Below are 15,102 nucleotides of genomic sequence, written 5' to 3'. Positions count from 1 at the left end.
AAACGGACGCAGTTCATATAGTAGTTTATAATGTAAAGCCAGACGCAATTCGTGTTGTCGTTAAGATAAAGCTGAACGCAATTCGTATACCCACTTATCAGATTTTTTATTTCGGGACGCAATGTGTAGCCGATAGGTCAATAAGTCAAATCATTCTAATATGAAAACTAACAACACAAAATTAGAACTATACAGAATGCAAATTTGCCATTTTGTCCATTTGAGACAACGTATGCACTATGCAGACGTGACGTCTTTTAAAAAAAAATAATAATAAATATATTTCAATAATTTATTCATTTGTATAATACTTTATTGCTCCATTTATAGATAAATTTTATGATGGGTCAGGATAGCATCGATTATAGGGCACCGGGTCACTTCCAATAGCTTCAAAATAACAATAATTTTTCTATTCTAGGTGTTGACATGTCATCCCCTTGCACAGTTGCACCCCCTAATGGGCGCCCTTGGTCACTTCCTTGTCCAATACCTTTCCTCTCTAATACCGTTCCCTGCTAATATTATATTTATATTATCTTGTAAGAATAATGAAATTAATTCAAAAAATATATAAAAATGTTAATCTCTATATAGAAGTATAGATAATGTAATTAGAATATATTAGATATTTATGTATAATGACATTTTCTCGTCCATGTAGCATTACACTACATTGAATCAACGACTTCAATATTTTTACTACAAAACATTTATTGTTATATATTTTTTGTTATCGAAGCAAAACCTAAATAATACGACGATAAAGTAATAGCATTATATGGATTATTTGTAATATTAACTACGATTTAGACGGCGAAAATAAAACAGCTAATGGCTTTAGCTTTTGTTCCTGCGCCATACGTTGTTGAGAAATTCGAAGAATTAATGTCTCAACAGTTTTTTGTAGACAATAAAGAGTTATCACTTCATTTAATTGATTATTTTGAAGAACGTGAATTGGAAGACCAACTAGAAGAAATATACGACGACCTCCAATATTTGATTTAAAATTATGGAACCAATATACGATACTACACAAGCGGGCTTGCCAAAAACAAACAATAGTATTGAAGGTTGGCATAGAGCATAAAGTCTTTGTTAGCTGCGTCTCATCCAACCATATGGCAACTTATTGAGGTTCTTAAAAAAGAACAACATTTAACCGAGATAAATATTAATCTATTTATCGCTGGACAAAAACCTCCATCAGCAAAAAAAAAAAAAAATATCGGGATGTTGCTAAAACGTATAGAAGATATTGTGTCCACATACGACGAACGTGATCTCGATGAATATTTAATTGAAATTCCTCATAATTAAGAACTACAACATTAAAATGTTTATGGTAATTTTTATATTATACTTATTAGTTATTACTGATTAACATTTTTTTTTATATTTTTTTTAAATTAATTTTATATAATATATTTATTATACATATTATTTACATGATATATAAATTAACATTTCTATATTTTTTAACCTAATAACCTTACAAGTTAATATAAATATAATATTAGCGGGGAAAGGTATCAGCTAGACGGGGAAGTTTCCATGAATAATTATAGTGGTCGAAATACGTGCGTGAAATTGGTCTCTCCAATCGAAAAACTTTTCTTCCGGGAAAAGTGTGAAGTTCCAAAATCGGAAAACTTGGTTCCAAATAGTTTCAAATAAGCTCCAAAATATTGGTGAAGATTTGAATAAGTTTATAGGGCAAAGTAGGGTGAGGGGCAACTTTACGCATGTCGAAATTTGCTTTATTAGCACTTCTAACACAAATATTTATTATGTTTTATCTTTTATGTATATAAGTAATATTATATACATATTATTTTTTGAAGAAATAAACAATAATAATAATAATAAATTAATAATGGTATAAGCAACACAAGGGGCCCGGCTTATCGTTCATAACAACATTACTTAATCTAATAATCTAAAATGTTCATAAATTGAAAGAAAAAATAAATATTAAATGATTTAAAAAATGAAATATCTGTATGTTTTTATATACACAATATTATTTATAAATTACAATGAATGATATTACCTTTAGACTATAATCCTATAATAGTTTAATAATTTAAAATTGTAAATAGTAGCGAACCAGTACGGCCAGTTTACACATCACATTTTTTACTAAGTATTTGAAAAATGGTTCTTTATTAAAGTTAATTAGTAAATATATTTAGTATTAATTAGTATATTTTATTTTTTTATCTCCAGTTGTACTAATAATTATTACAATAATAATAAACTTAATTATTAATTATTATAGTTGTTACTGTTTTCTAATTGGCAATATATATATATATGTCGCATCCACTTAGTGTAATCATATTTTTCATGAAATGGATATCCATTTCATGAACAACGATCATATCGTGTAAGTCAAATTTTAGTTCATGAAATGGAAACTCTTATTTTACACTTTGTGTAATATTTTTAATTAATTACATCAATAGGTAACTTTTTGTGAAATCGAAATAATAACATTGATACGAGTACATTTTATTACATTTATTCATGATTATTATAATTATGTAATATTGTATTATAATTATATTTTATAATAATAATAAATTATATAAATATAAATAGTTATAATAATCATTATAATAATAATTAATAATTTATTATTTATATAAATAATAAATTATTACTTATTTTTACAAATACTAAAGCTATGGCAACGACTGTTGCATTTTACCGAAGCTTTAAAACAAGCACAACGTTTTGATTCACATTGGCGTTTACAAATGCAACTTAAAAAACCTTGTCCCCCAGAAATATGAGAAACTGTTTCACGTAATGTAAGTTCTTTATCATTATTAACTTCGGTAATTTTTAAAAAATTAGATGTCGCGGGTTTTTTATATACGCGTAATAATAACATCACGCAGCGCAGCGGCTATAGATATAGAAGCTTATGATTTGCGCTGAATTTTGTCGTTCAAATCGGACGGTAATGGTGTGTTTAGTTTTGTAATATTATTTCATCATTTTAATTTTTTGTGTGATGTATTATGGTTCTTTATTTTTTTCATCGCACTCCTAATAAAAGCATAAGAGGACATACCCGCATTTGTTGTCTCTGTCTTACTAACGTACATCATAACAAATTTTCGTTCAGAAGAATACATTTTGTGATGTTAGCTTTAATATTAGAGTGAATTTACCTATTATCAAATTTAAAGGTAAGAATAATATCTAGACAATGACATATGCTTTTAATGATATTATTATTTTAAAGTGAGTTACAGCTATGTGAAATATTACAACTTTAAAATGTTCATAACTCTAAAATAATAATATCATTAAAAGCATATGTCATTGTCTAGATAATATTCTTACCTTTAAATTTGATCATAAGTAAATTTACTCTAATATTAAAGCTAACATCACAAAATGTATTCTACTGAATGAAAATTTGTTATAATGTACGTTAGTAAGACAGAGACAACACTGCGGGTATAGCGTCCTCTTAATTCCAAATAACATAAAACAAAATAGTTTTTTGAAATACAAGCCCTGATGGCTGATTGTTATAATTTTATTTGAAGTGTAAATATTTTGTATATTTTAACAATTACTTACATTTTTATTTTGGCCGCTAATATTTCTTCAATTATTAATTGAACCTCATTTTTGGTGGGTGATTTTTTCCCGGGTTTGCCTACATAGAAGGCATTTAATTTTTCATAATATTCAGCAAATGAATCAAATTCCATTTTATAAATTGTATTCCTTGTAATGAACGTTAATATACGGTTCGCATCAAGTCAGAGAACGTACTGGCATCATATAAAAATAAAAATAAAAACTTTCCAGAGTGCTATTACACTCATACAATTGATGCGATTATTTATCGATAACAGGTGTCGATAACATATTACTTATTAGTAGGGTGCGGATTTGTATGTATTAAAAATTCAAAAATATGTACATATATATGTATTTAATTTTATTCAAATATGTAATTAAAAATACAAGGTATGTAAAAAAAATGTGTTTATTCTTGACAAAAAAAATTTAAAATGAGTATATTAAAAAAGTACGTAAATATAAATTATACAACACTACATTATATTATTATTTTATTAATATTAATTAGGAATACATTAAAATTAAAAAGTAAAAATTTCAAAGTAATTAGTAAGTATTCATTCATTGGAATTTGAATCTACTTCTTCATCAACAAAACAATTGACAACCATATACTTTTTTAGGTTGTCAAAAGTAAATCGACGTCGATTAGGACGCAATATGTTTTTATAGCGGCTAAAGGATCTTTTCACGTCAACGGAAGTTATAGGAGCAAATTTAAAAGCCCCTAATTCAGCAACACTAAATTGAAGAGAAGAATGCGTATCGCTGCCGTTATAAATGTTTGCAATAGCTTCAATTGTCTTTAAACCTGGGTTTTTACTGAGTACTTGTTCAACTTTCTTCTTAATTTTTATTCCAACCTCACCAGGGGCTTCTTTCAATTTCTTTACGGTGTTAGAGACAATACCCAAATATGTAATATCAGTAAAATATGTAAAAATATGTAATTTAGATTAAATATGTAAAAATATGTAATATCAACCATAGCTTAAAATAATCAGATAGTCCTGTAACATATTTCTGTAAAGGAATCATTCAAATATTATCATTCACGACAAATATGTAAATACATACAAATCCGCACCCTACTTATTAGTATAGTACAGTAAGTTCTACAATAGGTACCTATTTAGTATCTTAATGCTTACAATTTAAAGATACTAGATTCGTGTACTCGTATCAATATTATTATTTCGATTTCACAAAATGTTACCCATTGATGTAATTAATTAAAAATATTACACAAAGTGTAAAATAAGAGTTTCCATTTCATGAAATGGATAAAATATATGTCCATTTCATGAACTAAAATTTGACTTACACGATATGATCGTTGTTCATGAAATGGATATCCATTTCATGAAAAATACGATTACATTAAGTGGATGCGACATATACATGTGATACTTGAATAATTTAATACCCAGTTCATTATAATTGCATGGTAATGCCGCTAATAGTGATGTACAACGTATGTAAGTACTATGTACTTCATAATTTCAGTTGACAGTTAAAATAAATAATTCTAAATTTAGAGAAAAAAAATATTCGACTAGATTGTTATCCTGGTTAATCCAGTAACCTCTGAGATTTATTTCTAACTTACGCTAGTACGTTACTGCTGTAGTGCTGTATTATACTCAAAAACTGTTGATCGGTGTAGATAAATATTAAATATATTATAAGGTACATATATAATCTATAAATACCGCCTGAAAATCAGATTATATCAAAAATTAAAACATTTAATGTAGTTGAAAGGAGTTATTGTTGACGATGAACTTCACAAGATCTTCGAGGCCACAGTACATTTCGACACGGAGCTCCAGGAGTTCCGGACTCATGGTGGTGTGATTAAGGGCAAAGACAGACAGCACCGTGAGGTGACAGCGCCAACGGTTATGTGGGTCAAAGCCTTGGACGTATTATTGGATCGGTTGCAAGTATGCGGTGCCGATTTGAGTACCGTTGCCGCGGTTTCTGGTTCCGGGCAGGTAAAGGTTTTTTTTCTTTTCTCTGAATGCCTAAAGAAATAATGTGTTTATAGGCCAGGTCAGGGTGGTTCAACCTTTTATAAAGTTGGCGGGCCAATTTACACTTTCATAAAAACACCGGGGGCCGCCAGAAGAAAAAAATTATATGATTACCTATTCATATTCTATCTTATATAATATATATAATTCTACTGTACGTGTGTATGTCACTGAACTCCTAAACGGCTGGATCGATTTGAATAAATTTTTTTGTATGCGTTTGGGTGACGCTTTGGATGGTTTAGATTCACAAATGAGCCCGATAAAGTTAATTATTACCACTACATTGCTTAAGGAACCTCTGAACAAAATTTCAAGTTTTTTCTTTTATTTTTAGTATCCTAGGATAGTAGGATACTAAACATAAAAAAAACATAGAAATATTTAAGTGCATATTTGACATATTTATCATTAAAGATTTTTGGTTGCCATAGGATACTAAATAAAGTATCTAAATAAGGTATTGAATAAGTAATATATATATATGAATATATATTGACGGGGATGAGTTGAATTTTGAATCCTAATTTTAACTTTAACACATATATACATACGTTTATTCAACTAAAAATACCATTTGGCCCGTTTGGGCGAAGATTATTCAACTGTTTTTACCTCGCATGTATAGGTAAAATAATTTCACTTGCCCAAACGGTACAACAAATGATAGTCGCCCAAACAGTCTATTATTTTTTTGTACGGGCGACAAAGTGCACGGGGACAGCTAGTTTTATAATATATTTTATTATATTACAATTTTGTTATAATACTATTATGATTTTAATTTTTAATTAATAAAAAAATAATTAATTTAATTGTTGTGGGGGGCCAAAAAAAGGATTCGAGGGGCCGCGGGTTGGACCACCCTGGGCCAAGTCATAACTAAAAAAAAATTGTAGCGGGTGGACCCCTGGACAACCCTACCCCCAGTTACCCCTGTAATGATTTGTGTATATGTATATATATATAGGTAATCGATAATGCGTTAATCCCACAATCAAAATACTATATTTTATCATAAACACGTGGTCTACAAGAATTTAAAAAAAATTCTAAACTTCTATTAGTTATTACTAAACAAATCTATAATTTTTTTAATATTTAACTCATATTAGTCATATTTATTATAAAATAATAAGTTATAGGTATATTATACACATATACTGGTAAACGGCATGTGTACTATAAACTATGTTAAAAATGAGGTTGGTAGGTACTTGTTTTTACGCATATCGTAAAAGTACTTTTTATTAAAATAATATATTAATAGCGAACAGAATTGATAAAAAAAGATTGAAAAAAGATAGGAAATAAGTGGGTATAGCACTACTGTACCTACTAGTGTGTAGTCTGTACATACGGTTTCGAGTGGATCACTATTTTGGCCGTTTTAGGTGTATTAAATTTGAATTCAATGATATATCATTGTATCTATATTAAAAACGACTCTGAGTGGAGACGATCTATCAACACATTTTTAATATGAGAAAAAATAGCGATAAGATTTTGATTTTTTTAACTACCACTTTTTTATTCAATTTAATTGTTTTGTGGATCAAATTAAATTGGACGAATGGGTAAAATTGGTTATTATATTTTATACAATTTACATTCTGACATACCGCCTGCAGCAACATGGCACGGTTTACTGGACAAACGGTGCTGAAAAAACGCTGCAAACTCTAAACCCAACCGGATTTTTGCACATGCAATTAGCGTCTTGTTTTTCCGTGGTCAACTCACCAGTGTGGATGGATTCTAGCACTACGAAACAATGTAAACATCTCGAGGATACTGTCGGGGGACCACAGGTAGGATGTATTTTTATATCATTATAACAATATAACTTATATATTAGGTAGGTATCTTATTCCAAAATCAAATTATTGTTAATTGTATGTGCACGAAGTACAATGGTGTTTATCGCGTAAACACTAATTTTGTAACTATTGTCTATATTTTACAAAGATGTTGATAAACAGTTATAAATATCTGGAAAGCGAATTAAGTATAATAGGTATATTGTTTACTTATACATACCCTTCATTCCGTGTATAGCGATTGGCTGACATCACCGGATCGAAGGCATACGAGAGGTTTTCCGGACCACAAATCGCCAAAATGGCCGAAAACAAACCAGGAGCGTATCACAACACTGAAGTTGGACTTTTTTTCAGTCGTCCAATCAACCTACTAAATTAATTTAATATTATGTTTTATAATATTCTAGAGGATATCGCTGGTGAGCAGTTTCGGCTGTTCGTTATTTCTCGGCGCATACGCCCCAATCGATTGGTCCGATGGTTCAGGAATGAATTTGTTGGATATCAAGACCAAGGAGTGGTCGACTGAGTGCTTGGAAGTAAATAATTTTGACGATATTGTAATTTATCACATCACATATAGGACATAGCAGTATATTCATAGGCGAAACTAGACACTTTTATTAGGACAGGCCAAATGAAAAATATAAAAAAATACTTCTATTAACAACTTCATATAGTAATTTTGTTTAATATATATACACACAGAGTGATTCTTTTGTCATAAAACCTTCATTATTTCAAAAAGTATTCATGTCTTTTGAAAATATTTTTTTAAGTTTTTTATTTTTTCGTATAAATTATAATGTCATATTCCAAAGCAGAATAATTTTCTGAGTATTTTGATACATAAAAATCGAATTTAGGACGAGTAGTTTATGAGTTATACGTATTTAAAGTTTAGACAATCGAAGTAGTGGAGAAACATTTTTCGGGGTAACCCCGTACCACTCCACTCCACGCAACAAAACTTTAAATACTAACAATTTAAATATTTAATAATAAATAAAAAATTATAATAATTAATACATTTATAATAATAGACGATGTATACATTTTTTAACGAACAATTATATTTCTACAGGTAGTTTTAAAATTATTTCTAATTGTTTTCATTTAAATGTTGACAATTTACTATACACATACTGCTTGTCCTGTATCACGTGTCGAATATAAAATAAAAAATGACGAAAATATTGAATTTTTCAATGCAATTATAATATGAACAAACAAGCGATAAAATTGATAATTTGACTATAACTATCGATAAGAAGAAACGGTACTTTTCTGTTATCCCAACATACCGGCCGATGCCGCTACTACCGCTGGTCTAATTCCATTATCTAGAATATTCATGTTGACGGTACGTCGTCTTCAGTCAACCTCCATCATTAGCAAAAAATATTTAGTTTACCTCTCCGTGATTTTGTAATGTTTAACGTAAGAATCTTGTGAACAATCGCTGTCGCCAGTCAATGATAAAAATATGAATTTATAATAAAAGAAATAATATGAAAATATTTAAGTACCTATAATCGACAATAATTTTCTACGGGTATATTACCACGTAACAAACATTACCGACTTGCGAAATGACGACTTGTTACGTAAAATTTACTATTACTTGTTATAATATAAAAAAAAACGCTAAATGTCTAAATTAAACAATTATAAATTTATAAAATAGGTAACTAATAAAATTGATTATTCGAGTACATAAAACTATAAGACTTCATATTTCCATAATCAATGTTAAAAATAAATTGTATTATTACCACAGAATATATTAAATCTATTCTGTGTTATTATAATATTATGTTCATTGTGAAGTGCTTAGAGTACAATTTAATTTAAGGAATCTTATTATCAATTCCACATATTCGTACACTTCTAATGTTATAATAGCTACGAATGGTATAATAATGGTGCAGTAGGAACGTAACATTTAAACGGAAAATTTCACAAATTTTAGATGCGAAAAATAGTTTTTAATTTATATAAATAAATATGCTTTTACTTATTAGGCATTTAAAAAAAATCACTTTATTGTGTTATATTATAATCCTTATTTGTACCTATATACTATATTATATTATAGTATTATATAAAACGTACAAATATATACGTTTTCATGTTGAAATATATTATTTATAATGCCTAAATAATTATTAAAATATATAATATAAACACATTTTTAGTCAGTATATCATGTCAGGCCATGGCTAGACGCCTGACCCGTAGTTTCGCCTATGGGCTACGAGTATATTGTATATCTATAGTAGTGTTCGGAATTTAGGCGTGCGCGCCAGGGCTGAACTTGAAGCTGGGACGGACTGTGCCGCCGGGTACCGATTTGGGGCCGATTAGCAATTATTACGCAGAGAGGTTTGGTTTCAATCCCGAGTGCCGGGTGGTGTCATTCACTGGCGATAATCCAGCGTCGTTGGCCGGTCTGTGCCTATGCGATAACGACATCGCTATAAGTCTCGGGACCAGTGATACTCTGTTCCTGTCGCTCGACGAGCCTAGATGTCTGGAAGAGGGACACGTCCTGGTCAGCCCAATTAACCGAGACGCGTATATGGTACTCTTGTGGTAATTATATGCTATGCACTAAATATAGATATATATTTACATGAAGAGTCAAGCATAATTTCGAGTTGTTTTTAAGTTTCAAAAACGGCTCGTTGACCCGCGAAAGACTGCGAAATCACTACGCCAACGAGTCGTGGGACCACTTCAACACATTGTTGGAGAGAACGCCGAGAGGAAATTTCGGATACCTGGGCCTGTACTATGACGAACAAGAGATCATACCATGGATACAAGGCGACTACCGTTTCGACAAAAACGACGGACTCGTGGACAGGTTCCCCAGCCGGGAAATTGAAGTCAAAGCGTTGGTCGAAGGACAGTTCATAGCTAAAAGGGCGCATGTCGAACAGTTAGGATACACCATAGGTTCGCATATTATTATACTAAATATTACGATAATATTTTAATATATAATAAGTACATGTGACAAAAGTAAACAATTTGGGGCATTAATAATTATTAATACAATTATTAAAAAAAAAAAAACCAGATGCCAAGACGAGGATCATAGCTACGGGAGGCGCTTCAAACAACAATACAATGCTGCAAATTTTATCTGATGTTTTTAACGCACCAGTTTATATTCAAGTCAGTACAATTATTTTCTTCCTTTTATCAGACATTTCTATACAATTGAGGTAATTTTAGGAAGCTGCTAATTCTGCAGTCCTAGGTGCTGCATATCAAGCTAAACGCGGACTTGTTCAAAGTAAAAATAGTGACTTCATCGATTCATTTCAATCAGTGGTAACCACTGCTGCTCTTCCTAAGTTAGCTTGCTCTCCTCATAAAGATGCTAATGAAGTAAGTCAAAAATACATATTCATACAAAAATAATACTAATTTATTGTTGCCATTTTTAGATTTACACTCCAATGGTCAAGCGGTACAATTATATTATTAAAGAGGTGCTATCTGCAATTAGAAAATAAATACCTAACACATATAAACAGAACTGGTTTTATACTATCACGTTGTTGATACTTAATACATGTTTATTTTATGCAATTAATAACTAATAAATTTATTTATATGTTGTCAAATATTACAATAGTAAATAAAATTATTTATTTCTTTACGATTACTTTTTACGACCACCACGTTCTTTCAATTGCAAATGAATAGTCGAACCAGGGCCTATGTTATAGTAAGCTAATGTATTAGAATCTTTGAAGAACAATCCCTAGAAAAAGATTAATATTAAAAACATTTTAATTAATTACTTTTGCATATCATATAATAGTTAAAATTTAAATGCATACATCACATTGTAATTTTTGTTTGCCAGGTGGCATTCCTGTTAACTCGTGAATTTTTGTCTTAATCACAGATACTGTCTCTTGTAATGGTAATGTAATATTTAATATCTGTCCATTGAGAGCCCATTCCGGTTTGTCTGTTAGTACAGGTGTTCCAACATTAAACATAACAGGACCCTAAAATGTATAATTAATTAATGGATGATCTGTTTTTAAAAAAGTAATTTAAATTATTTACATTAAACTTCATCATGAACTGTATTTCAGGTTCTAAGGAATCTTCAGTCTTTTGCTTTTTCATAAGTGGTTCATCCTCAGCAACTTCCATTACATGCTTCATTCCAGGCTAATTTAAAAATGTTTGTTTAATAATTAACAGAATATTTTTAAATTATTTAATAGTAAAACATTAATGTATACATACTGGACCCTGTGGTAATGGAGGTTGCATCATTCCTCTAGCAGCTCCCAAAAATGGATTTGGTGGCATTTGGGGCTGCATTACTTGATAAGCTTGAGGTTGTGGAACTGAAAACATATTGTTAATATCAACACAATTATTCTATGATATCAATAAGTAATTAAGGAAGATAAAATAGTATTTATACATTTTGTATATTATAAAAATGTTTTTTTGTCAAAATCTTGGTTCTTACTAAACATGACAAACTTAAAATACATAAAAGAACTAAACATTTATAATAAGGTAAATATAGTGTTGCAGTTACTTAACTTGAAGTATAAAACAATGAAAAACTTGAGTCACAAAATGAATACATTAATAGATTATGCTATAATTATATAGTCAATCTTTAGTCAAATACAATTTCTTAACTCACCCATCATTTGTTGCTGTTGCTGAACAATCATCATAGGTTGTGATTGCATCATATTAGGAGCATGTGGTTGCATCATAGCGTTTTGCATATTATTAGCCATTGACATTTGTACAGAAACGGCTTGAGAAGTAGGCGGATGAGAAATAGTTACTGTACCCGATACTGGTTTTGGACCAATTTTTTCTTTTTCATCATCATGAATTAGACCTTTTACTTTATGTATTTGGTGAATTTGGTCTTCTAGGGTGATATTAGCTCGTGCTGCACGAGTTGCAGCTTCCACACTAGAGGTGTGCCCATCCCATGTAGCCTATAAAAATGTAAATATTAATTAATTTTCACATAGGACATATTATATTTCTAAATTTATTACTTTATCATCTTTTCTACTTTCTTCTTCTCCAATTTTTTTACCAATGGCAGTTTCTTCGACACCAACACCAAATATATCAGTACGACGTTCGGCCAACTGTTTTAAACTAGCCTCAATAGCAGCTCCTAGATAGATAAAATAATAATTTAAAAAACAAATTAAATACTATTTTTTTTGTCAAGTGTCCAGTTACCTGGAGCATACACTGATTCTTGGTTCATCTTATCACTAATATGTTTGTCTCGTTGTTCTACCCAACGAGGATCTAATAATCCAATTCTCATATGTTCTTGAACTTTACTTGCAGGTATCTTTTCACCAGTAATTGGAGATATTAAATATTCTTCAGGAGGTGCTTTAACTGGAGCTCGTACAACTGTAAATATAAATCCAAATAGTAGTACAAATAATATACATGTTGTGTGATAGATAAATTAAATCTTACTTTGTTTGGGATTGTATCCCTTTTTCACAATAACTTTTTCAGGAACAGCCGGTTGAACCATTTGGTTTGAACGACTATCAGATCTTGAAACACCTGGTGGTAAATCACTGTCATCATCACTAGACGACTCATCCATATCTTGAACCTTTTTTTATTTAAATTAAATAGTATCAAAATTGTTTTAATACATACATAAATTTTAAATATTATTACTTGGTTGTTGTCTCTACTGGACTTTTCTTCACCTGGAACTCTGAGTTCACTTTCTGGAGCATACATCCTACCATTAACTCGTTTTTTCGATTTCATCATCACTGTCTACCTGCATGTCGTCTTCTGCATCACTCATTTCAATAGTTTCTTCTCCATTATCTACACGTTCTTGCATTAATGTACGCACACCAACTTGATCTGGAGTAGTTGGGGGTGGAAAATTTCCAATTTCACCATATTGAAAGTCAACAGTTTCAACAACAACAAAATCATGCCAATCAATCTGAGCATAAGCCACTAAAAAAAGAATGCATATTATGAAATTATAAAAAGCTGTAGCATCTTAATAGAACTTACATCTTTCTTTTTCTATAAGCTGTTCTTCTTTTCTACGTAATGCATCTTGGTGTTTTTGCCATTCAGAACGATACTTGACATCATCTAAAATTTGTTGTCTATCATAACTTTCTTCTTTTAAACACTTCATAAGATCTTTAGGAGGCATCAACACTTTAGTGTACTGTTCAAGAAGCTTTGTAAAATATTGAAATAGTGAATGTTGTGGGCGTAAAAAGTCAAACTGAAAGTTACGTTGTTCCCTTGCCATTAGATTGGTTAAAAACTGTCTGCCATTACGAGCAACAAATAATGCTGTAAGCTTTACTATATCTCTGAAATTTCAAAATGTATTGGTTAATGTTTATTAGCAAAGTTTATTATAAATCCATACAAGTCAAGAGCTGATATTGATGGAGGATCAGCAATGAATTCAAATTCTTTTGGTGGATCTTTTGGTACAAATATTGATTCTTGAACTTGTTTCAGGAGCTCTTGTTGTTTGAGTTGGGTAGCGGTTGACATGCTTTTTGTTTCTTTGGGTGGTAAGGTCGGCTCTTGTGCTAAAGCAAAATAAGAAGTAGGTTTAAAAGTAAGTAGCTTATGTAATACAACATAATTAAAAAAAGTTAATACACACCAGCTTTTTCTCTGAGGTCTTTGACTTTGTGTACATAGTACGCATGGTAAGGATCGCCTTGGGTAAGGAAATTGAATTTGGGATTGCCCAATTCATTTTGACGAATACGTGATTCAAATTCTGGTCCATTTCTAGCTACAAAACTGGCAGTTTTATCGACAATATCTTGATTAAGAGGTAATTAAGAAATCATTCAACGAATTACAAACATATTATTTAAATAAAAGCCTAGTAATAACATCTCTAAAATCGGTAATAAAATTTGGTCTCAGAATAGTTCTCATGCTTTCTTGATTCCATCATATTGGATTCTCTGTCCAAAGGAGTGTTTACCATGTTTTTTCACAAAAATTAAACAATACGAACTTATATTATTAAGTAAGTAAACTTTTACTATTCGATATCCATACATCCAAAATATGTATTGTATGTTATTAATAGTGTAATCAGTATATTCGGTACAATACAGTAAGGTAGTAGTAAAACAAAAAATAAATTCAAAATAAAATTAATCTAATCAATATCGTCAAATAAAGGATACTCCTTACTTCTGGCGGTGGATAAATAATGCCGATGGTAGGAACTTCTTCAACACCTTCGGGCATTTTGAAAATCGATTTACTGAAATCTATGAAAATTTTTTTTTAAATATAATAATATAATGTATTTAAAAAAATCACTTATATGTTTGTTATATAAGTTACATTATACTAAAGGTAGAAGAACAAAAAATTACTATTCATATTTAATAAAAGTAAGAAAAACATTAAGAATACTTACTAGCTACAGATACAGAATGTCTAAATACTGAATAATGATGAATATTACAATATACAAAAAAAAAAAACTGAAGTATAGTGTATACAACTGTACAGTGTATTAATTTTTGATAATACGATAAACATTAAACAATATTTTGTAAAATAATACA

General features: G+C 30.0%; 2 protein-coding genes across 3 annotated transcripts in view; one reads left to right on the top strand and one right to left on the bottom strand.

The window, feature by feature from the left end:
- The window catches only part of LOC132922624 (xylulose kinase), a 25,489-nt gene extending 14,345 nt beyond the window's left edge, over positions 1-11,144 (top strand). For both annotated transcript variants that reach the window (XM_060986230.1, XM_060986231.1), the window contains exons 3-11: positions 5,370-5,609; positions 7,280-7,459; positions 7,707-7,808; positions 7,879-8,010; positions 9,768-10,066; positions 10,143-10,432; positions 10,557-10,654; positions 10,715-10,870; positions 10,930-11,144. In XM_060986230.1, coding sequence (XP_060842213.1) covers positions 5,370-5,609; positions 7,280-7,459; positions 7,707-7,808; positions 7,879-8,010; positions 9,768-10,066; positions 10,143-10,432; positions 10,557-10,654; positions 10,715-10,870; positions 10,930-10,998 — 1,566 coding nt within the window. In that variant the 3' untranslated portion in view covers positions 10,999-11,144. The remainder of the gene's footprint in view (positions 1-5,369; positions 5,610-7,279; positions 7,460-7,706; positions 7,809-7,878; positions 8,011-9,767; positions 10,067-10,142; positions 10,433-10,556; positions 10,655-10,714; positions 10,871-10,929) is intronic.
- Positions 10,889-15,102, bottom strand: LOC132922621 (splicing factor 3A subunit 1). Its single transcript, XM_060986225.1, is given in 15 exon segments — positions 10,889-11,249; positions 11,329-11,502; positions 11,564-11,671; positions 11,750-11,853; positions 12,165-12,474; positions 12,538-12,662; positions 12,731-12,913; positions 12,983-13,127; positions 13,196-13,279; positions 13,281-13,492; positions 13,553-13,866; positions 13,926-14,094; positions 14,172-14,336; positions 14,713-14,799; positions 14,952-15,102. Coding segments are annotated over 14 exon segments (2,259 nt in total). The 5' UTR covers positions 14,777-14,799; positions 14,952-15,102; the 3' UTR covers positions 10,889-11,147.

This window comes from Rhopalosiphum padi, chromosome 2 (assembly GCF_020882245.1).
Source record: "Rhopalosiphum padi isolate XX-2018 chromosome 2, ASM2088224v1, whole genome shotgun sequence".
Lineage (NCBI taxonomy): Eukaryota > Metazoa > Arthropoda > Insecta > Hemiptera > Aphididae > Rhopalosiphum > Rhopalosiphum padi.
The sequence above is the reverse complement of the archived record's forward strand: the minus strand, read 5'-3'. Positions and strand labels throughout refer to the sequence as shown.